At 37.0% G+C, this 25,940-nt stretch overlaps 1 protein-coding gene across 3 annotated transcripts in view; it reads left to right on the top strand.

Annotated features, from left to right (window-relative positions):
• LOC131029581 (uncharacterized) overlaps positions 1-25,940 on the top strand; it is an 86,092-nt gene that overhangs the window by 33,338 nt on the left and 26,814 nt on the right. For all 3 annotated transcript variants that reach the window (XM_057960107.2, XM_057960105.2, XM_057960108.2), the window contains 2 exons: positions 879-978; positions 1,066-1,186. In XM_057960107.2, the coding sequence (XP_057816090.1) occupies positions 879-978; positions 1,066-1,186 (221 nt within the window). The remainder of the gene's footprint in view (positions 1-878; positions 979-1,065; positions 1,187-25,940) is intronic.

Raw genomic sequence — 25,940 nt, 5'->3', positions numbered from 1 at the left:
ATTGGTTGGGGACTAAAAAATGTGCATTACAATAGTCTTCTATGAACACATTTCATATAATTTTACATATTATTTGTTTTGAAGCCTCCCTACTATCTAGGTTTGGATTTTTTAAAGATTTCTTAAGATCTTTTTCACAAACATTCATGAAATATAATCTACGCATACTTTCCTTATGAAGTTCATGCTGTGACCTCCATGAACATGTCTTGCAAGGGTCTTGGCAGAGAAACAACATCCATTCATAGTTATCCCAGTGCGATCAAACCTCAACCTAATCAACAACAAATCAGTTTTATTGTTTTCTCTCATTATACCTTTAGCTATAATAAGGAATGACTAGAACAACACTAACAGTAACTGCAAGTAGACTACTTATGAAAGGCGATATTATTGGTTTAGACTTTAGAGGCATAATTGATGATACGAACTTCGATCTATTTGTGCATTTGTAATCACCTTCAATTTTTCAAATGTATCTAATATACCTTGTGTCTTTTTTCTTTGTACCTGTTATGCTTGGAGGATTGCCATCTTTTTTGGAGATGAATTATAGAATTTGGGTAGTAGTTTCTGTTTCATAACCCATATTTGTCTTTCATGAACTACTCATGTCATACATGATGTATGAGTCAATTATGTTTTTATTTGCCATAGTGTTTCTGTGTCAAGGGATTGCAAGGCATAATGTTTTCCTAAATCTGGTTAAATGTTCATGAATGTATATGGCTGTGAAAAGTTTTTCCATGAATACTTATGTCCTTTGAACTTTTTAATGGTGATATTTGGATATAGTTCTCGTAAATTGTCTTGATAATTTATTACAATGTACAAATTTTCTGGAAATATTTTGACAAGTATTCATGTTTGTGTTATAGGGGTGCCCAATACTCTGAATGTGATATCAAACTTCCCTTTTTTGATCATTGGTGTCATTGGACTTGTACTTTGTCTCCGAGGAAATTATTTTGATTTAAGGTAGGATTCATTTCTTCCTTTGATTTCAGATCGAGATCATTTTCAACGTCTTTAGAATTTTATGTTTTTGTTTTTCCATGTTTTCAGTTTACAAGGAGAAGTGTGGAGTTGGGCAATTTTTTACGTGGGAGTTGCTGCAACTGCTTTTGGCTCTGCCTACTATCATCTGAAGCCAGATGATGCTAGGCTTGTATGGGATCGTTTGCCTGTAAGCATTATTACTGACTTGAAGATCTTATTTTTCATCACTATATTTAAAAATGTATGAAAAGAATCACATTTGGGTATTGTAAGATACTAAGAAATGTATTCAACATATCAATATTAGAATTAATTGTGAATATATTCCTTGTAGCATATATAGACATACCAAAATATTTTATATTGATGACTGTTCCTCTTGTGGTTTCTTTCTTTCCACGTACAAATATTTTCTTCTAGAACTTTGTGTTTTTAAGAGCAACAAACTAAAATTGTATTATCTTAACTGCAAATAAGAACACGGTAGTTATTCCTGTTTCTGGATTTTTACTTCTGAAATCATATAGCCTCAATGGTTTCAATGTTCAAAACAGTCTTACTAAGTATTGTTTTCGATGCTGGAAAAGAAACATTCACAAATAACCTATCATTGTGGAGCTCATCTCATTAAAAAAATTAACTTTCCAGAAGATCCCTGTCATTTTTCACTTGCTTCTTGAATACAAAAGTCTACTCATTCTGGTTGCCCAGCACCCACATCAAATTTCAGACTTCATATGGCAATTCTTCATGTCTGGTCTGACAATCCCAATATGAGTGGAAAATCTCAGGCAGGAAGTGCATGGCCAATTGCAAGAGCTGTGAAATTAGCAATATTTTGATGGAGTTTCCTCTCGATCCACATTATATACTCCTCTTCATGCAATGTTTCTCTGAAGACATTAAATATATTTGTCATGGACTGTCTAAGCCTAAATGTCAATCTTCATTTTATCTTTAACAGGGTCTTTGCTTTATCTTCCAAAAAATCCTTTCTCAGGCTTTTCAAAATTCAAGTGTCCTCCATCTTCTTCAAAATTTCCACCTCCACTTTGGTTGGCAAGCCATTTTCTTTGAACATTGTCATTGGGATTTCATTATCAGAACTTATAAGCCGTTCCCTTGAATTTTCTTTTCAGGCAGTAGAAAAGTTGCCTTCCAAAATCAGAGAAGGGGAAGAGGAATGTCTGTAATAAGCTACCTCTGTTTTGCACTAAACTTTTTGCAATTCTCCTTTCCACTTCTCAAAGGTTTAGTATTCAGGAATAATGTCAAACAGTGCATGTATGATGATAGTTTTAGTTCTTTGTTTGTCTTTAATGTTTTGTGGGTCTTTGCAAGTGTTCATACTTCATATAACATTCATTACCTTTAACAATGAACATTCACAAGGGGAATTCACAATAGATGCAATTAATTAATTGACAAAGAAATCAGATTTTAAAACAATTTTTGCTGTCATAACAGAAGTATCTCACTTAGAACCATAGCTTATATACAATGAATGATGCTCACCTAAGACCATGAATAACAGTGCAGAAGAAATGTTCAAAACCTCTTTAAAGCTTTTCTTCTAAAAGCCCAGCAGGAAAAACATCTGGAGTTTTGAGTGCCCAGCAAACAGGGATACAGACGAGCAATCCAGAGTAACAGAAAAAGCCACCCAATAACTGATTTCAGTGCCTCAATTTCCACAATCTGCTATCTGATTTCCCTGCCCAGTCTGTAGGATTTGGAGATTACAACTATCTCAGAAATGAAGGTACATCCTCCACTGTTCATTTGTATTTCCAGTGGTGGCTTAAACTGGAACTTCAGTCTTTCACTATCGCTTAGTACCAGAGCAAGTTAAGTTGCCCAGCGTCCCACTCAAACTCATCAATGGAATTATTATTTCAACATTACATTTTGATTCCTTGTTACAGCTTCAAATGTCACATCCCTGCAGGGAAGTAACTCAAGCAAAACAGAACTTTGGTGAGCATTAATATTAGTTGTCACTCCAAAACTGGATGCTTAAACTCAAAAGGACCAACACAACCTCAGATCAGCGCCTATCAACCCAAGAATCCCATCCAGCGTTACCACGCCAGAAAACTCCTTTATGCCTCTAGAGATAGCCAGCAGCAAGTCACTAAGAATCTCACAAATTCACCAATACTTCAGCGGCTAAGCAAAATATTATCAATGAGTGATAACCCCAACACAACACCTTAGTCTTGTCTCCAGCACATGATTAAATAGAGCCTTTAAAACCTCCCAATTTTGTAATATAATGGCTGCACATTTGATTCACTAAGTCCACATTTTGTGTTCATTTTTTTATTTTTTATTTTTTAAATTCGATTCCATAACTTAGGCTCTGGCTTCAAATCTCTCTTCCACAAATCCCACGTAGCTTAGAAAAACTCCAAAATAATGGTTCCTCCCTAATTTTTTGTCTTATTAGCACTAATGTTTTGCAATTCCCAGCTAATCAACTTTGACCTGCAACCTGTTCTTTTAATTTTGTTTTCATATGAATTCAACACCCCAACTCTCTAAGAAAAAAGTCAACCAGAAATCTAATCCCATGTCCTTAGTCTTCAATCATCAAAAGTTGCCCAACGATTAATGCACCAAATTTGGGAACATTGCTGGAACACATCAGAATCAAAAATTGATTGCGTTGGAGAGATGTTGATGAAGAATAATGAAAAACAGAACCATCTGGGTGACTTACTAAAAATAGATTACCTCTCTGAGATTCTTGGAGGATGCACTAGAAGTTGGAAGTCACTAGAGTAATTGAGCTCACTGGCGACATTAAATAACCCCTTGGGCAAGAAAAACAACCACCGAGAAGGTTAGGGCCAATTTGCACTGCAAGAGAACCCAAAAATGTGGACATTACAATGTCCTTGCAATTAGAAACTTTATTTCTTGAGAAGAGAGGGTATTTAGAGTGAACCCTTCCAACCTACTCCCCTTGTGTCCCTATCCCATTTGAAAAAATTCCACCATAACACTCTTGATTCTCTCCATTCAGTCTCCCAAAACTTAATTTGTTTTGGAACCCCAAGTAAGTATACAAGTAAGTTATACTTAGCAAATTTTGTGGGTAAGAAATTGGTAGGAATCAATTGTCTCCAAGATGGCATGGACCCCCAAATCAGCAAACATAGCTGTCAATTCACATCAGTATTCTTCACAAAGACATGGCTACAATATTTTTGGTGTCATCTGGAATTTTTCACAAAGACTTTTTTACAATCGTTTGTTGTGTCATCTTGAATTTCACCCACTATATTTTGTTCACAAATGGTTCATCTTTCTTTGCACTCCATTGTGTGATGATGCATGTCATATTGCTTGATATCTTGTAGTTGGATCTTGTTATACAAATAGTTTGTTCTCTTTCCCTTTTCTCAACAAAAAAAATCATAGATCCCTTGCTTCCTCTTGCCAATTGTAGTTGTTCTCACCTTTAACTAACTTTACTCCTTAAATGATGTAGGAGCACTTTAAGGGTTTAGCAATTTTGCATCACCTGAAAAGCGTTTTCTATCATTGTGCTATGTATTTGTTTGAAGTGTATGTTGTGAGTTTTGTGTGTTTGGAAGTTCAAGTAATCTACAATGTTACCATGAGGGCTATCGGTTGTGACCTTGGTTGTATAGAGACAACATTGGCATAACCACTGAAGAGTGAAGTGTGTGGCACCGAAGTGAACTATATCGCTTGCTAGTGTAATGTCCCCATTTTTCCTGTGATCACTCGGTTGCATAGTTTTGCCTGTTAGCCATCTCTGCAAGCAATTACAGAGGCTAGGGGATGATTGGCTTTACCAAGAGGAGTCTAAACTTGGTCACTTTGGCCTTGGTAAGCTTAAATTACAGACTTTATAATAATTCATTATAAAGTTACTTTTTCTATAATTAGAAAAATTATAAAGTAACTTTATTAAAAAGGAGATTAATAAAAGTTAATGATGAATTATAAAATGGCCCCTTGGCACATTTCCCTAGAAGTTATAACTTAATAATATGACCACTGTTACCTCAATGGGTCAAACCACTTAGGGGAAGTTATTTTTTAATAAAAAGAAACATTTTAACATGTTTTTTGATGCCAAAAGTACAAACCTAACTCCAAATTTGAATTATGGTTTGAGGAATGTTTAAAAGACATTGGGGGCATCATTTTATTCATTATTCATTGGATATTTGACAATTTCTTCCCTGGAGAGCTTTGCAGCAGCAAGCTTGATTGGAGTTTCAGGTTGAGAAAGAAAATTTTCACCTTTATTCAGTGTGTGGACGAAAACCCATTCACCTTTGCATTGAAGGAATCCTCTTTCAGGTCATTTGGGGCCAATATCTGGAGGAAAATTCATATTTCCAGCAAGAATAAATCATCTACAACACATTTGAGTAGATTGGAACAGATTGGAGAACATTTCCAACAGTTATTGTGCTTTTAATGCTGGCCATACCATTCCCAGGCTGGCCGTACCCTCTTTGCTTCTCTTGTGAAGCCAATAAAATAAATTAGAGGGTTTTGATTCAAAAATTTGTGTGTAAATTCATTGTTGGCAGCAAATAAAGACATATCAGTGGTTCTTTCAGGGAAATTTTAACACATTTGGGCTACATTAGCATTTTAGTGGAGAAAAAGGGTCAATTCTGGAGGTTTCTCCTGGCAAGAATTTGGAATAAGCACCTGATATGCTATTTCTTCCTTAAATTGTTTTTGATAATTATATATAAGGAGAATAAAACACATTGGAACAATTTGCAGCATCTGGAGGCTCCTGTATTGCTTTGTGCACCACCTCCAGCATCAAAATAAGCTCATCCAGGCAAGGTGTTGGACACCTGGTAGGCCAGTTTTGGTGCTAGTTGTCTTAAATAGTCATTCTCTTGAATTTATAATTTGCTGCAATAAAATCTGAGCTCTGAAATTTTATTTCAGTCAATTGTTTCTTTTATGTATTGCATTCTTTTGGCAAATTTCCATTGGCATAAGCAAGCAAAACCCCAAAAACTAAAAAAACATCAAAATTTACCTCAAACCAATAAAACAATTCCCTGGTCAAAGATTTGAAAGCAAACAAAAAAACTTCAGACTGGATTAGATTCTCAGTTGGCATCTTTCAGCTAGAGAGCAAGAACTGCGAAGCTTATCGTTGGTTTGAAAGAGAGAAGTGTATAGTAAAAAAAGATGTGGCAAGGAATCTTCTGATTCTCTCTTACATCACACTTCTTGAAGTTGCACTTTAGATTGCAGACATTGGGCAAGATTCACTTTTTTGTTACTAGCATATCATTGGAAGATCAACAATGATGTGTGGCTAGTTGCAATGTTCAAAGAAGCGAGGAATCATACAAAGTGGTTCATAGGCATAGTTAGGCTTGTAAAAGGGATTATATTGCACCATATAGAGTCGTTGTTAGTAGGTTGATTATTCACATTGGGCTGGGTAGCATTAGTTTGTTGTGTTCTATCAATTATGGAGTGGTGTTGTGACGTAATCGCACATCGCCCCATTGCGAATGGGGACCCCCCTCTTTTTTGTTTTGCTTTTAGTTTAGGGTTTTGGCTTTTGTCTCAAAGTCTTAGAAATGAGTCAAGTTTAATGAAATTTGGAGGAGTCATCAGAGTCGGAAAATGAAGCAATGGTCGAAAGAATGTTTTAATGCTACGAATATGCTCAGGTAGGTCGAAGGAGTAGAATCGGAATTTCTTAGGGTCAATTTTGACAACTTTCTTTTTTTAGGAATTTTTGCTTTTTTTCTAAATTTAGTAAGTTCTGTTTTTGGCTTTTTGGGGTCAATCTGAGAACTTGCCTTTTCGACTTGCTTTTTTCTAAAAATAGAAAGTTGCTTTTTTGGGAAAGTTGCTTTTTGCTTTTTTTGAGGTTTTGGACAGTTTCAGGTTCAGAAGATGTGTCAAGTCAGGAGAATTCATCCAGAACAAACCAAGTATGAAATAACTTTCGAATCCAAAGGATAATTTCTAAAAAGCTGATTGAAGATCATAAGAAATTGACTAAGTCTGGAACTTGGTTCGAGAAAAATTCCTTGTTTCCTTGAAAAATATTCCTTGTTTCCACAAAAGAATTCCAAGTTTCCATGGAAAACTTTCTAAAGTAGAAACAAATTCTGCCCAAGGCAAGTGGAAAACTTCCCAATCCTACCATGAAGTCCGCCCAAGAAGGGGTAATAAAAGTGATTAAGTATAGGTGCTTGGAAGAGGAAAGGTTGAAAATTTTGGTTAAAGTATAAAAAATTCCTAATCCAACCTCAAGTCCGCCCTACCTCATGGTGAATCTTCCTTGCACACTTGCAAAGTCTGCCCATGCCATTGTCAAAAGTTTCTTGGCTAGCATCAAAGTCCGCCTAGGCAAAGATTTAAATTTTTTTTTGAAAAAAATAAAATTTCAAAAAAAATAAAAAAAATAAATAAATAATTTATTTTTCCCTAAGCCATCACAAAGTCTACCCTTGGTGGACAAGGATGAAGTTTGAACAAAGCAACTTGCTAAACAAGGAAAGATGAAAGTAAAAAATAAAGCACAATTTGTGTAAGTGTTGGATCGGATGAAAAGAAAGGAAATAAAGCAAAAAGGTTTCTAGAAGAAAGCAAAAAGGTTTCTAGAAGGAAGCAAAGAGGCAAAATTGCATTGAGTTTTTAAAAAAAAAAAAATACAAGGAAAAACATGGGAGGTTTGATTTGAAGAGCAGATCATGACCACATACATTGCCAATAAAAGTCATTAAAACATTAAAACAAGGCAAGAGCAAGTTCGAATTCCCCATAAGTATTAGGCTTTGGCAAATTTACTATTAACAACTTTCTTATCATGCTCAATGAATTTGAACTTTTCTAAGCACCCTTTCCAAAATTTCTAAGTGGATTTCAAGGTGAAATTGCAGGTTCAGAATAATTCTAAGGAAGAATTCAGACATTCGAAGACAAATCAGAAGTTTGTTTTTGAGATTTTTCATCAATTCTTGCAGGTCTGAAGCATTTTCAAGGCATAATTTACAGATTTTGGTCTTCAAATCTCCTTTCATTCTAAATTCTGATTACCATACTTGTGCCTAGGTTCACTGTATCAAATTTTTCAATTCCATCAGAAGAACAAAGTTTTTTTTTTTGTGTTTTTTTCAGTCTTGGAGGCAGAAATTCATAAAATCAGACTTTGTTTCACAAATTCCAGAATTTTCCTAGTCTGATTTTAGCTTCCAGAACCTTTTCCAAGTCTGATTTTGAGTATTAAAGTTTAAATCAGACTTAATTTCATGATTTCAAGAAGATTTTCCAAGTCTGATTTCGATTTCCAGAATGATCCTAAGTCTGATTTTTATTTCTAAATTCATAATCAAACATTAATTCCATAATGTCCAAGTTTTTTTTACTCTGATTTTTTCGTTTTTCAGACTTTACTCAGTCTGATTTTAGGTCTGATTTCAACAATTCAATAAAAAATCAGTTATTTTCGAAAATTGTCAAGATGACATGAAGCTTGTTTCTTCTAATATATGAATTTTCTCTATTTTTAGGTACTTGATGTCATCTTAGGAAGAGATTTCCAAAACAATGAAGATGAGACAAGGAACTAGTTGGAGAGATGATGGAAGGACAACATTCACGCTTCAAGGTGGAATCCAAGGATGAAAAGAACAAAGAAGAAGGACTTACACTCCATCAAGACATTCAAGAATATCAAGTCATCCGAGGATGAAAGGCTCTACATCTACCTTGGATTTCTTTTGGAAATCTAAAATCAAAGGGATAGATTCCACACCAAAGAGTGATAAGTTCAATGAAGAAAATGTTCTAATCATCTTGAATTTCTTTAGGATCAAAAGCTATTCCCTAAGGTATCAACACTTCTTCATGATGAGGAATCAAATCTACAAGGCAAGATGAGGTGGCATCCCAGTCATCAACCAACCAATCCAAGGGTTCCAAGTCAGACATGTCTAGGTGCAATGAACTAGACTCAACAAGTGGAAGATATTTTCTCATTGGCTATCCAAAACAATTGTAATTTTCTCATTGGTCAAAAAGAGTTTTTTTTTGCAAGTAACCCAAATTAGGGTTTTATCTATTAATCTTGGCCGTTGATCTTGGATCAATCTAGGCCATTGCTTTGTAATGGGGTGTCTATATAAACCCTCCTCCTCTCATTTGTAAAGGGGGAGATTTGTGAGAAATTGTTGTAACTTCTTAAATGCTAAGACATTATTCATTGTTCAATTGTTGGCGAATTTTGTCTACTTTTGCAAGTTAGCATGGTTTCTTGGCTTTCAATAGAATAGATTTCATTTTCAAGTTGATAGATTGAATGAAGGATTTCATAGAATTGCTCAATGTGGAATAATGTGTTCATACTTTTGATAATTGAATGATTTTTTCAGTTATCGTGCAAAGTTAGTCTGAACTAGGAACAAAAACTTAACTTCTATCGCTTTATTCATTGTTCAAGGTGTTGGTGAATATGAGTGATATGAAAAACTTTTGATTAACTTAGAAGATTGTACTGTTCTTGTGTAGTTGTTGAATTTGGCGAAACAAGGATTGGTTTTGGATTCCATGTTTGCAATTTTCGTCTCTGGAGTTCATAGGATTAGATTAGGATTAGAACTATTTTTCTAAACCCTCATCCTTTTGCCTTTTTTTCCAAGTTTGGATAGAAGTAGGGCTGAAAAGAGCTCATTGAAAATTATTTTAAAAAAGAAGAAAGTTAAAAGTGTCAGGAATCAATAGAATCCTTTGATTGATTCCTGAGATTACCAACATATCACAACAAACCAACTGAGACTATCCGCATGAATCTGGAACCTTGGAGTTGTCTTTGTTATCACACAATCCGTTTGTTTAGCACATAGAAGATTTTGATCAAGAGAGAATAGGATATATCGGGGTATCTTATTATGAGTTGCACGTGCATTAAAAAAACACACCAACAAGTGGCCCTTGGAATGTACATTGTTTTGCAATAATATATTGAGCATGTTTTCTTTATTCTTTATTGCTCTTCCTTTCTTGTGCTTTTGCTGTGTGATTTTGGCAAGTTTTAGTTGGTTCGTTTGGCCTGCTTGTTTGTGTCAAGTGGTATTTATAGTTGGTGCCAAATCCTACAAGTGAGAGCTGTTTGAGCTCTAAACTAAATGCATTTGTGCATGTTTAACATTGCAAGTGGACTAAAGGAAGAAGAGTAGGGAACAACCAAGATGGCAAAGTAGTGTGCATGTTGACATGTTGAGAGCCTTTTAGGTGTAGCACAATGTCATGGTGATTGCACAAGAAGAGGAGCAGTGATGACAAAGGACATTAGTGAGGATGAGAGAAAAGATACTTGCAGTTGTAAGACATAGAGACTTGACTTTGATGAGGAAGTCACAATGAAAGATAGGTTCGCAAGAGCATGAAAGGCTGAGTTATTGAGGTTCAATCTCTCAACCTACAAAGGTAGCCCAAATCTAGAAGAATTGATAGACTAGATAATGGAGATGGAGAAATATTTCAAGTTTGAATCAATTGAGGACCCCTAAAGAGTCAAGTATGTGAGCACAAAGTTGAAGGGACATGCCACATTGTGGTGGGACTTTATACAAAGTGAGCACGTTAAGAAAGACAAGAAGAAGATTTGTAGATTGTGATTGCATGGTTAGGAAACTCAAAGAGAAGTTCATGTGTGACACTTCTAAAACAATATATGGAGGAAATTTATAGACTCAACATTTAGGCTGGTCACATTGATGATGATAAGCAAAAAGTCTATAGGTATGTCAATGGGTGGTGCATTTTAGTTCGAGATGAAATATATTTGCTAAATATAGATTACGTAGAAGAGGCTTACAAAGTAGTGCTTAGATTAGAGAAGTTGTCACACAAAAAAGAAGGCACAAAAGGAAATGGAGGAGGTAGAAAGGGTAGATTCAGAAAGGCTGAACAAGGTGCAAGAAGATAGACCTACATGGGGAAGGAAATAACGAAATCGAGTCTTGTATAGAGTTCTAAAGAAGAGTAAACTTTAGGCCATAAATGTAGAGAAGGTGACTTCAAAGGAATTTGCCATAGATGTGGACAACTAGGTCATTGGTCATATGAGTGTCTAAAAGCTTAGTGAGAGTAGAGTTGTTTGGAGAAAAGAGTGAATGTCACACGGGTAGAAGAGGAGAGGAGAAAAAATGCACAATTTTAGAGCATGTGGAAACTTGATAATGCACATGTTATTCCTCAAGCTGACTAAAGAGGATAATGAACTAAGGTTGATGAATAGCATCTTTTGCAACAAGTACAAGTCAGTCAATAAGTGTTGCAAGTTGATAATTGATGGAGACAATACAAATAACTTGGTGTCTATAGAAATGGTTTAGAAATTAGCAATGTTCCATTGAGTTTCTTGATGTGGAAATGGGGGGATGCATCTCGGGGATGGGGATACTGTTGATGTGTGTTTTATGCACATGCAAGCATCAAAATAAAATACCAAAGTACTTTACCCTCTCTTGAAAAAAATCACCTCAGATGCTAAGGGTAAGATCAACTTAAAATGATTCCAAGGTTTCTACTGTCAGGTTTTGACGAGTGGGTAACTCAATGGTCGATGTGAATTGTTGTTTTCACTTGGGGACTTACACAATTGTTCATATCAACTTTGCTTATCATGAATATGGAATAGGTGCGTTGATAACTTAGGATTTAAAAATGAAGCTCTTGAAACTATTCTAACAAGGATTTTATGAAAAATGGCAAAAGGGAATAGAGTTAGGGAATTCTGTTCTAAAGCCTAGAATGCAAGAAGTGATGAACAAATTCAGTGGAATCAAACTAGGCAAGGTCTCACCATCAAGTCGAATAGCTTGACACAAGCTTAGTGCAATCATCTAAGGTGTATGTCGTAGATTTTCAATTTACTACCATCAAACATTGATACCATTCAAGTTAATGCATAACAATGGACGTATAATAATTGAAGTTAAGCTTGCATAAACTTCCAGTTGACCATGCAAGGCACACTTAGAATCAGCAAGAGGCTAGTGGTATGGATAAATGGATTCCACACAAATACATTCAACAAATTTTTTCATTCGATCTAACAACACTCGAAAACAAATTCTAATCTAAAATTCTAATCTAACTTGGAGGAATTGAGAACCTTGAATGCAAGACAACACTTAAACAAAAATCACCATTAATTCAAACCAAAGTTTCCAGACTCGGACTTGGCTCGAACTCGGCAAGGCCGACTCGACTCGCGGCTCGGCTATGACTTGGCAACCACTCGGCAATGACTCAGCAAAATAAAAAAACCCTTGAAATTTAGAGATTTTTAACGATTTAAAACTTGTTTCATGTACCCATTATTGAATAAAGCTTAAAGACACTATAACATTATCAAATAGAAGCTAATTTGATCACATACATAAACATACATCCATCACATGCGTAGAAATGTAAATTGTAGCTGAAGGAAATAGAAAACATAGATATATAGAGTTATAAATGTTGTCAAATGTATATAAAATCCATGACATCAAATGTTACCAAACATATATGTAAATGTAAACAAAAACAAGTCTATGGCTCAGGCTCTAGCTCATCCTCAGCCTCAGCCTTAGAGTAGTTTGTCTGCCTCCTACAAAGGCGTCTAAGGTAGGTTCTGGATGACTGAGTAGCCATAGTCTTTGCCTGTGAGGTGCCACAATGATCAACATCAGTTGTGCCTGTGCCGGATTGTGCTCTATCCTCCTCCTCTGCCATAGCCACAGCCTCAGATGCCGCGACGCGAGTCCTGGAGCTCGAACTCGCCGAGTCCTGGAGCTCGAACTCGCCGAGTCCGACCATAACTCGCCGAGTCTGAGTCACGAGTTGTCAAAACTCACCGAGCTTGGCTCGACTCGCCAACTCGGCAAACTCGTCTGACTCGCGGCGAGTTTTGATACAATGATTTGTATTCAAATCTGCAACATCTACCAACAATTCTCAAAAATCTCTCTTACAAATGAGAGGCAATGGAGTTTATATATAGTCTCAAACAAAATGGATGGCCAAGATTCAATCAAAATCAAGGGCCAAGATCATGCCAACAAAGCCCTAGAGTTGCCCTAATTAGGGTTTACATAAAAAATGGAGCCACCAACATATGGCCTAATAGAAAGACACCTAGTCATCAAATAGGGAATCTTTTTGAAGATTCTCTCGTGCATCCCTTTCTCTCGCAACATACTCCAAGAATCTAGCTAATACAAAATCTAATTCCTCCATGGAAGTGTTGGGTAAGGCATCCTATTGCAAATCAATCACGTCCAATGCATCCGAGCAAGCATCCTAGGTGTTCTCCCAATCTGGCATGAGCTTTTGCGAATTGTGGACATGAATCAACAAAGAAATTAAATCATCTATCTGACTCTTCTTCAAAGAGTCCAACTGATTGAAGTAGATGAACTTCATCTTGTCTCTCAATTTTGGTAAGTGTAAACCACTGGCTTCGCTGACATCCACTCCCAATAATTACTCAATTGAGGCAAGGATCTTCGATTGGATCTCTTGAATTGATCCTTCCATCTCTGCACAATCCCTTTGTGCGTGCTCATAAGCAAATTTCTTCATGGCTAATGAACAATACCAGCCATGGAAATCGTATTTGTCTCCATTATGCACAATATTCTCCCTGATCAATGTGGACATAGGAATTCTCTTCAGTACTCTGAGGTGTGGAATGGTCTTCTCCTGAATAGGCCGGAACTCCTCCCAAACTCCCTCTAGATATTGTATCCTGAATATGAGCATTGTTGTCCTGTCAAAAGCTTGGACAAAGTGAGTAAGGAAATCATTCGCCTCTCTCTTCGTATCTTCAATCCATTTCTCCAATTCCGAGACTGTATCTCTTGTTGCCTTGTAATCTGCATGTAGTCCACAATCAACTGCAATAGGGGAAATAAGGGTGGGATTCTCATGCCATATCCCTGCAATGTATTCTCTAAGTCTGATATTTTCTTCCTTATATTTCTCTTTCTTCTCTATCTCCCTATCCAATCTCGCATTGATCGCCTTGAGGGTATCACCAACTTCCTGGAATTCCTACTCCTTTGTAGTACGACCAAGGGCAACTGAAGTAATCTGGAAATCCATGGGAGTAGCATCATCTTTTGTCACATCTCCAATAGGAACAACCACCTGTGGAATCCGCATTCCTGTCTCATCTCTAGTTATGTGTGACAAAATCTCAGCCTTCTTTGGTTCTTTTTCCTTGTTGCTCCTGGCTAAGTAGTCATCAATGTCGTCAATTGGCTACGCCTCTACCATCTTCTTACTTTTCTCCATACTCTTCATCAGCCAATCAGGAATAGCGGCCATCTCCATACCATTATCAAGACACATCTCTCGATCAAGTTCCCTCAATGCCGAGATAACATCATCATCATCATCAGGATTATCTTTAGTCAAATCATATATGTTATTCCCCAAACTAACTTCCAAAAGGACAGTAGGAGTTCCCGATTGATCATCATCTTCATTAGGTGGAGCAGATGTAGCTGTGGCATACAAGTCCTTAACATTCTCTGGTAATATCACCGTGTTGGAGCATTGTTCAAACTCCTTGTTTTGTTTCTGAACCTCAATCTCTTTGATTGATGAGACACTGAGGGGAGTTGAAGGAATGATAAATTTTTGGCTCTTCTTCTTAACCTCAATCTTCTTCCCTCTAGCCTTGAATTCTCCTGGTGTGTTCTTCCTTCGCTTGGGGGCTTGACTTTCCTCATCCGCATGAATCCTTATGTGGCTGATAGTTCTTTGATCATCTTCGGAAGAGGATTCCTCCCATTTCATCTTTTCATATGTGAAGATAACACCCATGTCAACTAACTTGTTCATCTGACTGTCCACCCATCCTCGAGAGAAACTCAAGACTTCTCTCATCAATACACTCAAATCTATCACTTCTTGTTCTGACCAATTAGGCAATAGAATCGCCTTCTTCATTTCATTCTCATATTATGGATGCGTATGATCCTTGTCATTCAATATGTGATCAGGAATGAGGAAAAGTTCACACTTCCTCATGAAATCCACGAACATTTTGGACCACATTCTTCTTTTCACTGCTTGCTCGTCCATTAGGTTGGCCCAATAATCTTCTATGTCCACTTTGTGTACGAACTTATCTCCCCTGATCCTTCCAACTTTCTTATGTGGATCAAATCTTTCTCTTCTCTTGTATGTCGCAAGGCAATAAAATGCAAGTTCCTGAATCACTGCGTTAGCTGCAGTGGCGGAATGACAAACCTGCAATGTCTTCCCTACTGAAATAGGAAATGTCATCCCCGTTCTATGTTTCTCCTTCTGGATGGAATCATATTCGAGAAGCTGTCTCACCACCTCCAACAAGGTCATTTGGTTTGTAGGATACCTAGGAAGCCTGTAAGGTTCGCATTGAAATCCATGAATCCTAAGTTACGTGAAAGTGGGAAACTGAATATACCATGATTCGTATTGCTCAATCAACTCTATTGCCTCCTTGGACAACCTCTTGTGGATTCTGCCCTGCAATATCCTTGTAATATACGTAGGGAATGCATCATTCACTCTCTTATAGTCTTCGATTCTATACATGTTCAACCGTGGATAGCATTCATAACTTATGTACTGGCCTTGTCCATTCCCGACTTCACCTCTGCATATCAATCCTTTGTAAGTAACAAATTGCGCAAGTATATACACGAGATAGGAAGTATGGCAAATGATTTAGATCTCTCCACATTCCTCAGCTGAAAATCCAGATTGTCACTTATGATTTTTGACCAATTGATCAATGTTCCCTCCAGACAATCCTGGATAAAATAGAACATCCATCCATGATATAATGTACCTTGTGACATTCTCATCACTCGGTTAAGCAGGAATACCAAATCGCTATATTCCTCTTTCAAATCTGTGCACATGGGTGTCTTGGGAGCCTTGGAATGATGAGCCCTAGGTTCGATCATCCACTCCCTGTTCACTATGGTTTTGCACTTATCCATCTTCTTCTTGTATTTTTCTTCATATTCATCCTTTGTGCTATCTTTCATGTTTGCACCACATGGAATTCCAAACACCTCAACAATCGCATCCTCAGCTAGGAAAGCAATGGTGACATCCTTAGGAGTCCTGATCATTTGGGAGCAAGGATCATAACATCGTGCACACTCCAGGCTCAGCTTGCTGCACTGTATGGATTGTGGAAATCCAACGGCTTGGTAGATACCACTCTTAATAATGTTTACATAAGTAGGAGAAGGAATCTGGTTTCCAATTCCGAACATTTGTTGCCGCATTTGGTCCATGTTCAGGAAATGCATATTCGTATTAGTAATCTCCTTCCATTTGGATGACATCTTGGATTCTGGATAGATTCCACTCTCAAATATCTTCTGTTGTTCCCTCCGAATGCTAATTCCGGACTTCGACATTGCACCTGTATAAAGCTAGAAGTTAGCAACTTCGGAAAATTTATCTTGATAGCTATTTTTAGAATTAGATAAGTTCTGATTTCTAATGATTTAGACAATTTTAGAGATGGAAATCAAGAATTTTATCCATATTTTAAACGGATTCTGAAAATAGAACAAAAATATGACAAGATTAGGGTATGAAACCCTCATTAAAATCATCAATTTTCAGACAACAAAGTCTGAAGACACCTCCTTATACCTGGAAATTTCATCAAAATTAGAGTGCAAAGGAGTATACCGGTTTGGGAAATGACTTAGGAAAGGTGTGAAAAGTAGGATTTTCACTCAAAAAATGTCTGAAGACACCTTTCCCAGGTCAACAATGGCTGCCTGTAAGTCTAAAGACAACCTGCAACTCTACAAATTAGTCACTCACTTTAAATCATGTTGCAATTGCATGAAATGCAAATTTGGAATAAAACAATTTTCCCAAGGCAAAAATGGGTAAATCTGACCACAAATATAGGGCTGGAAATGAATTTTCAGTCTGAAGACAAGTCTGAAAATGAAGGTTTCAGACTTACTAGCACTTCTAACAATGCTGACAAAATGGCCACAAAATGGCCACAAAATGATACAAAAATGATTTCCAAGTGAGATCGCCCAAGTTGGCAAGTGGCTGGAAATGAAGAATTTTCTGAGGACAGCCCCTAGCAATGGTGTCGCAGGCTTGCAACAGCGATAGAAACCTCTGAAAATGCATCAAAATGTCCTCCAAAATGGTCTTCAACAAAATTGCCCAAGGTAAGAATGAGCTAGGAATGAAATGTTAAGTCTGAAAATGTGTTCCCAGCCAACAATGGAGTCGAAATAATCTTCAGCAATGGAGGAAAACTCAGGTTTGAAAATTACAACAGCAAGGAGCAACAATGGAAGCCCACAACTATGGAGGAACCAAAAATGGGGAAGAATGATCTCCCAAATAAAATCGCTCCACTTGGAGAAGTGGCGCCACCTACCAAAATCACTCAAGTCTGAAAAAATCTCTTCAAAACTCGCTCCAATGGCCACCAAATAAAATCGCCCAACTGGGAATAGGCAGAAAATGAACAACAAAACTAACTTTCAGCTCCAAATGTGTCAAGTAGACACTTCACCAAAATCGTCTAGCTGGAGAAAATCGCCCAAGTCAACAACTTAAGAATCACACTTGGCAAATATAATGATATTTTAATGCTGGCCTCCTCTCCTTAAACATGTTTTTACCTTGAGTTTTCACTACACAAGCAATGTGGGATAAAACATTTGCACTTTTACACTTGTGTTGGAAAATCGATTTGCCTAGGGATATTTTATTTTTAAAATTTTGCAAGTCATTAAATAATTGTTTTTATTTTTAAATAATCGTCAACACTTGTAAAAACAATTAAATTTGGGTCAATTTTTTTAAAAGATTTTAAATTTTGGATCAAAATTGACCTCTGGGGGAAATTCACCGCATATTTGGAATAAAAATCCAAATAAAAATAGCTAAAATACTTAAAATTGTGCACTTGGGGTAAAACCGATCCCTATCGGGATAAAATCCCAACAAAATTTCATCACATTTGCATGAAAAAGCCTCCAACGGAAAATCGATCCATGTTTGGAGTCAAAAATCCAACTTACTTCGCCACTTAAGCTCAAAAAATCACTCTGGGGAAAATCAACCCATGTTTGGATAGTTATCTAGACTCAAAATAATCAATCTTGTATTGGTGGAAATTCGCCTCTTGTCTGGAATCACTATCCGCATAAAAATCCTTAAAATCTTGTCATGAAAAGCTTTGGTGGAAAATCGATTGGCATCAGGAATCATCATTCTAGCCATCATCAAGGTCATCCGCATTCCCAGGGGAAATTTGTGGGTCATCGAGAGGATCTCCCAACACAGTCAAAATTTTACCTCCCTAGTGGAAAATTGCCATGCATTAGGAATATGAATGGGGGAAAAAACTAGGTCCATCAAGAATCCAGGGGAAATTCACCTCCCATCAGGATTTTGAGTGGGGGAAAATTATGGGTCATCGGAAATGTGGGGGAAAAGTACCTCCCATTAGGAATTTTGACATTTTGACCTTTAGAACATGGATTTTCATCAGGAATTTAACAATCTAACCACTCAAAATCATCTGGATACTTGAAATTTTCAATAAAACGCATCGGACTTAGACATATTCACCAAAATTTGAGCGAAACAAAAGGAAATCTATCGGGATAAAGTGCAAAATCAACCTGAATAACTTCCTAGGAGTAAGAAAACAACTCCTAAAGGTCCTAAAACACCTGGGCACTCAGATATCACCGACGAGGACATTCAAAAACACGTTAATGCTCAAAAGGTCTACACTTTGACAAAATTAGGATCATTTAAACTCTCAACTTTTATGCACTTGATCCTTTAACTTTAAAACCCTAAACGACAATTAGGCATGATCAAAATTTCGAGACTCGGGCACGGGAACTCAAAATTGCCCACTATGCTGCGAAAACCCTAAACTAACCAACACGGAAAGCGAGAAAGAGGGGTTCCCCTTTGCAATGGGGCGATGTGTGAAAAGGTCACAATAGGTACTTGGGGCCTAAAGTTGGGAACGATGAGGGGACGACGGTGAGGGAGTGGTGCTGAAATACATAATACATAAAACTCGCGATGTATTATGTGAAATACATAATACATATAACACTTGGTTTTAAAAAGATAAAAATATATAACTGTATAAGCCTAAGGAATAGGTAAAGTTTAAAGTTTAAACACATTACAATGATTGCATTGAACTAGTGGTAGTTTATAAATTTTAATAGCGAGAATCAAAATAATAAAATATAGACATTGGAACGAGAATTTACAAAATTTCTGATTTCATAATCTTGATTCATAATTATAATCAAGTTATCAACAATGTTCAAAGTTCAAACTTCAAAAACAAAATAGTAAATACTAGACTCTAGATAGTAATTTGTAATACTAATGATTAATGACTCATGATTCATGAGTCAATGGCTAATAATCTAGACTCTAGAGTCTAATCATCCCCAATCTCCTCATCACTCGAATTGTTGGACCCCACATGCTCAAGCTCATCTATACCAATACCAACCGGCCTTGTTTGTGTAGCATCATCATCAATCTGTGTTGGCTTGAGTTAGGGTTAGGGTTAGGCCTTTGAAGTGATCTTTTTTCTTTAAAAAACTAGCAAACATTACTTTTTGCTGTGAGAGTCTTAATCTCATCCCTTGGTGTGTCAAGGGACATCTAGGAGTCTTAGGGATGTCCCAAAGTCCCCTTTGGCATTTTTGATGCAAGAAACTTTTGAGAAACGTCCCCCTGGTGAGGAAACTTCTCGAAGATGGCGAAGGAAACTTGGTGGCAGTGGAGGGACAGTGGACGAAAGTTCTGTAGGCACCCCCATGTCTTGGGGATGTCCCCGTCTTGGAAACTTCTATTTTTTCAGGGGGGACGTGTCCCCATGGAACAAGGGAAATTAGGGTTAAAAGTTGTCGCACACCCCTAACCATACAAATAGGGACAATAGAACTTTGATAGAACAATGCAAGGTTGCATTCCTTATTACAGGATACAAGGCTGAGGTATGGTGCAAAATAATCCCAACAAATGTGTGCCATGTGTTGTGAGGGAGGCCATGTCAATATGATAGAAGCATAATCTATAATGGGTGGAAGAAGACCTTCATAATTGCAAAGGATTAAAATAAGTTTGAGTTGCTATTGATGAAGGTGGAAGAAGAAGATGTGGTAGGCAAGCCGTGCTATTGAATAGCGAGGAGTTTCTAAAGGAGTTGAGGAATGTAGAAGATTGCTATGTAGTAGTGCTCAAACTTGTGTAAGAGAAGTTGCTAAACAACTTAGAGGAATCACAAATTGCAATCAAGGAGTACATAGAGATAATCAATATTAAAATGACAAAGAGATTGTTGCCAATGTGAAGAATCTCAAATTGCATTGATTTGATCTCAAGATCCAATTTTACAAATAAGGCACCACAGATAAGGAGTCTAGATATGAATGTGAACCTCAATGAGCATGTAGAATAGTTGGTGGAAAGAGGTATGATCAAAGAAAATTTGAGACATTGCGGCAAAAAAAGGGAGGTGAATGGCTAATGCACATAAGACTCTTGAGCAATAAACAAGATTACCATTAAGTATTGGCTTTTTTATTGCGAATGAATAGTGTCATGGATTGTTTGAGTGAAGCCTAATACTTTTGAAGATTGACCTCAATAGCAATTGTTATTAGATTAGGATTAGAGAGGGAGACAAGTGGAAGATTTCATTTAAGACAAAGGATGGATTATGCGAGTGGTGGTGATGCTATATGGGCAAGAAATGACCTAAGCATGTTCATGAGGTTGATAATCGAAGTTGAATTGTTTCTCAGTAGGTATGTGGTCATCAATGTTTCTTCAAGTTTTTGGGAAGGGTGTTTGTAGTGATGGCAAAATTTTTCCTAAATTTGGCTTGTGGCAAGTGGACAACTAATAAAATAATATTAAAAATATTATATTTAAAATTTAAAATAGCTTAAAGTTAAGCGAAAGAAGATATCCAATAACCTACAATGGTTTCTTGAGTATAACATAACTATTGGATGTTGTAAGAGGATATTAATTGTTAGTTGTTAGAAGATTGATGGCTACACAAAGTTTTGCTTCAAACTCCAAGAATTGTTTAATGAATCTAGAGCCGAAAAAATGTGGATTATATCATCTAGACTCTATTATAATCTTATTGATTGTTATGCTCTTCTCGAGAACAAAGTATCTTGGCTATAGAAAGGACAAAAAAACTGTTATAGAATAGTGCAAGGTTGCATTCCTCATTAGAGGATATGCACATCATGTATGGTGTAATGTGATACCAATGGTACCCTACTGCATGAATGGGTTGGTGGAGCTGATTGTTCCACCTCCTATCAACAATTTCCCAAATGGGATCAAATTTGAGTCTGTCCCCCTGGTAGTAATTTTTGATAGACTCCTTGGCCCTATCCATGGCCTCATAAAGATTTCCCATTGGGGTTTTATCCCCATCCACCAAGCGAAGAACTTGAACCAAGGGCTTTGACACCTACAATTGAAAAGTACAAATTACAAAAAGATTAAATAATGAAGTTACAAATTAGTAATGTGAGACTTGAATCAAGAATAATTAAAATTTAAAAATTAAAGTTTCGGAGTTACCTTCACAATCTCTGCAGCCCTTTGTGCAAATTGGCTATCGAAGACTATGCATGCGACAACCTCTCCTTCAGGCTTCTTTGAATAAGGTGAGTTAAGCCATTCTCCACTCACAAACATTTGTTTCAAAGAAGTCAATGCAGCAAGAAGGCTTTGCAATGTCAAGAAAATCGTTGCAAATCTTGTGACACCAACTCTCACCAAATCTTTCCCTTGGGTGTGTTGTCTCATCAAATTTAGGACCCAAGGGTGATTGTAAATATATTTGGTGATCCTCCTTGCATCTTCCACAACTGGAGTCACCCACTCAAGTTTTCCTATGTCCTCCAAAAGAAGGTCAAGGACATGTGCTGCACAAGGTGTCCAAAAAAGAGTGGGGTGCCTCTCTTGGAGGATTCTTCCTGCAAAAGAAGAATTTATTCTTAAGAAAGATGCAACCAAGTAAAACAAAGCCACAACAAATGAAAATATTGCTAATGCCTAAAGGTGATAATTCAAAAAGATTCTACCTGCTGACACATATGCTGCTGCATTATCTGTGATGATTTGCACCACATTCTTTACCCCCACCTCCATGATGACATGCTCCAACATTCCAGCCAATTTTATTGCATTTTTCACCTTGCTGGAAGCATCAACTTATTTCAAGAACACTACATTGTTTTTGCAAGCAACCAAAAAATTGATGATGGTGCGGTTGTTGCCATCTGTCCACCCATCAGAAAGAATGGTGCAGCCATAATTTGCCCATTCAATTTTTTGTTCTTCCATCACTTCTCTTGCCCTAGCAACTGCATTTGTGAGCAACCTGTAATAGCAAAGTGAAATTAGGTCTTGGTACACAATTTTGATTTAATAAACAAGAAATCTAAAAAATAATTAAAAATGAAATCAAGTGGACTATATAGTAATTTACTAACCTCCCACTCAAATCCTTGCGAGAAGGGGCCTTGTACTCCTTTCCAGAAATTGTCATAGCACTCACCAAATTCAGCCAATAAGGATTGTCCGCCACATTGAATGGAATGTTGTTGAAGTCCCAAAAATCAGCTGCTGCAATGTCGGTTTTCTCATGTACCTCCCTATTCCATTAGTGGCCTCTAATGATGGTTGTGCTCCAGGTGTGTTCCTGAGCACAAAATAATCACCCATGGACCCTGATCGTGATGATGGAACAGTGCCAGGTACTCTACTAGAGGAAGTGGAAGTGATGGGTGAGGTGGTGGTGGGTTTGCAGATACGTGGGCCATGCCGAGAGCCCACTATGCCCTCAAGTGCTTCTTGTTCCTCTTCAATGTCAACAGAAACACCTTGAGATTTAGCTATGGCTAATCTCATGGCTAGCTTTGCCCTCTCCCTTTGCAATTTCTTCTCTTTTCCAGCTGCAAGTAGGGCATTCATTTGTCTTTTTTATTTCTTCATTGGTCCCAAGGCATGCTCTAGCATCATGCCTGTCTATTCCTGCAAGGTGGTATTTGGGGCGGTTGATGCATCACCCCAAATCCCCTTCAAATCCACTTGAAATGAGCAAGAATAGTTTGAAATCTCCTTTCTGGTCACTCTTCCCCCTTTTCACCAAAAAACCCAGCTCAAAAAATGAAATGCAATGAACTTTTGACGTTTTCTTGTTATGTGCTGACGCGACCGAGTTTTTGGCTCGGACTCGCTGAGTTGTTGCCTAAAACTCGGCGAGTAGAAGTCGTAACTACTTGCCTGGCCCAAAAACTCGGCGAGTTTTTGCTACTCATTGAGTTTTCGGTGAGTAGTCCATCTATGATGGCACGTGTGTTCATGGCATACTAAAGATTCCCCTTATTTTCAAAAGATATTGCCCTAAACTCCTTTTTTGTCACCCCCTCCCAATACACATCCCAAATTAAAAGCTCCCCTATTTTGACCAAATATTGTACTTTTTCATAGCCGAAATTAAAAACCCCCCTATTTTCACTGATAGACAATATATTGCACCCTCATTTTTGGGATATTAAACCCCCCAATATGAATGCACGTGATATAATATTGCCTAGACAGTGAAGCCTCTGTGGAAATTCTGTTGCATAACTATCCACTATCCCATATTGTTTAAGTTGTGCCAGCTCCCTAAAATGAATTTCCGGATCCATCTTATCAAATATGTCCATTAATCTTTGACCAAATTTGTCTAAGGCAGAAATAAAGTTGTGTCCTTGAGAGAGCATTTCATCATACCACCACTTGTGAGCTACTCTCTTTAGTTATAGGGCTGTAAACTCAATTGCTTCTTCAAACATTGGATTCAAGGAGAAGTAGGTGTCCAATTTCTACAACCAAGCTCTAGTTGAACATTGTTAGATCCATCATAAGAATGGTGACCTTATCCAAACGATTTTGTATTTCTCTCCTTGGTTGCTCTAGTAGAAACCTTCTTCCTCTCTATGGTTTGTCTCTCATTCGTAGATCACAAAAGTCCTGAAAACACAAATTGTGACTTAACTCTCCCTACACTTCTCATAGTGCTATGAGATCATTCCTTACTTGAAAAGGGTGGGGCTCCTCTTTTTCTACTAGTTCCTTTTTTCTTTGTAAAACAATAGCTTGGAACATCTTAGATGGAGGGTTGATTGAGATCCGGTTATTTCTTAAAGACATGCCTTCACCTGTTGTGCTTTGCTCGGATTCAACCCTTTATTGCTTGTGCTATAATGACCACAGGTCTTTGAATTTCTCTTGTTGTTTCTCTTTCACTTTGGATAATGGCATCGTGCAATGAATTGATGTCTTCATTAGATTCCTAGTATTCCCTATCCTCCATGATTTTTATGTTTGAATCCGGAGCCTAAAACTTCTTTCCCTTTGATAATTTCTAAGCTCTTTTTCATTGGCTAGCATGTGAGTCCAAAATGTAGATCTGCAACAATCTTTTAGTATTACACCCTATAGGCTAGTTAGATCTAGGCTTTGATACTATTGTACTGCTCCCAATTAGGGATCCCAAGAGAACTGTTCTAATTTTTTTGTGTGTTCAAAATATTTGTAATTTTTTTGTATTTTTGATCTATAACTGAAAAATACACAGATTATAAAACTAGATTAAGAATTCAAACCCTAGGTTGGAAAGTGATCTAACCATAAACAAATTATCCTTTGTTTGATTAATAATTAGTCATGTGCTGAATTATAAATTGTGATGAGTATATATGCAATTCCTGAATATGGCACTAGGAAAATTTCAAATAAAATTGCAATTTTGAACCAAACTGAGATTTCCTTCCAAATTTTCATTATTTCCAGCTGAAATGTTGAATACATATTACAAATGTGATACTTGGAGTGGAATTGCTCAAAATGGACTTGACAGTTTTCATCACTAAATCCTCCAAGATTCTATGAGGGTTTTTGTCCCCTAGAAATTGCAGCCAAGGTATTTTGTCGTTGTTTGTGTTTAATTTGAAAATTTAAAATTTTCAAATGTCAAATGAGCTATTTCAAAAGGAGCGCTAGCTTTGTCTTTATAGGTAATTACAAATTTGGGCGCTCAAATAAAGTTTTTCCCTCCAACAATTAAATTAAAAAAGACACTTTACCCAAATACCCCATTTGGATGGCCTCAAGAGAAGACATCAATTCGTGAAGTTGAGCAACAAGTGGGCCTTAAAAAGAAAAGGAATTAAAATTTATGACCACATGGTGTAATATCCCTTGGTAAATCTGACCTTGTTGTGATGATTTGAGCTCCAAGGAATATTGTCAAACACTTGTTTTGATCATTGCCAATGATGACCAAATGCTTAAAAAGAATGTAAATAAGCTTAACAAATAACAGAGATGCAATGCAAAACTTCTCGTTTGGGTTTCCAATGGCTTATGAAGATTGAAAATGATTGTAACTGATTCCTACAGCCAATAAGCATTTCTACAAACACTTGGCATGCGTACTAGTGATTCAATATAAACTGAAATTAATAACTACAGCAAAGGCATTTCATCAAACAGTTATTGTGCAACCTTGTAACTCCTTATTTTCGAACGCCAAAGCCAAGTACATTGTGCCAAATTAAATGATGTTAATATAATGAGAAATCTGGAATGTAATGGCAGTTTGCTATTGAAAATACTTGATGGTGCGCGTGCTGGTAAAGAATTCATCAACATATAACATTCACCAAGGCTGCACTAGTTGTGGCGTCCACCAAGATGAACAGAGAGGTACATTTTCATAGGCGTTTAGGTTTGTTGAAGAACACGCCTAAACTTGGTGATGAATTCTACGTATTGCAGCAACAATAAAA

This window comes from Cryptomeria japonica, chromosome 3 (assembly GCF_030272615.1).
Source record: "Cryptomeria japonica chromosome 3, Sugi_1.0, whole genome shotgun sequence".
Classification (NCBI taxonomy): domain Eukaryota; kingdom Viridiplantae; phylum Streptophyta; class Pinopsida; order Cupressales; family Cupressaceae; genus Cryptomeria; species Cryptomeria japonica.
Note: the sequence above shows the minus strand (reverse complement) of the source record. Positions and strands in the feature narration are given on the sequence as shown.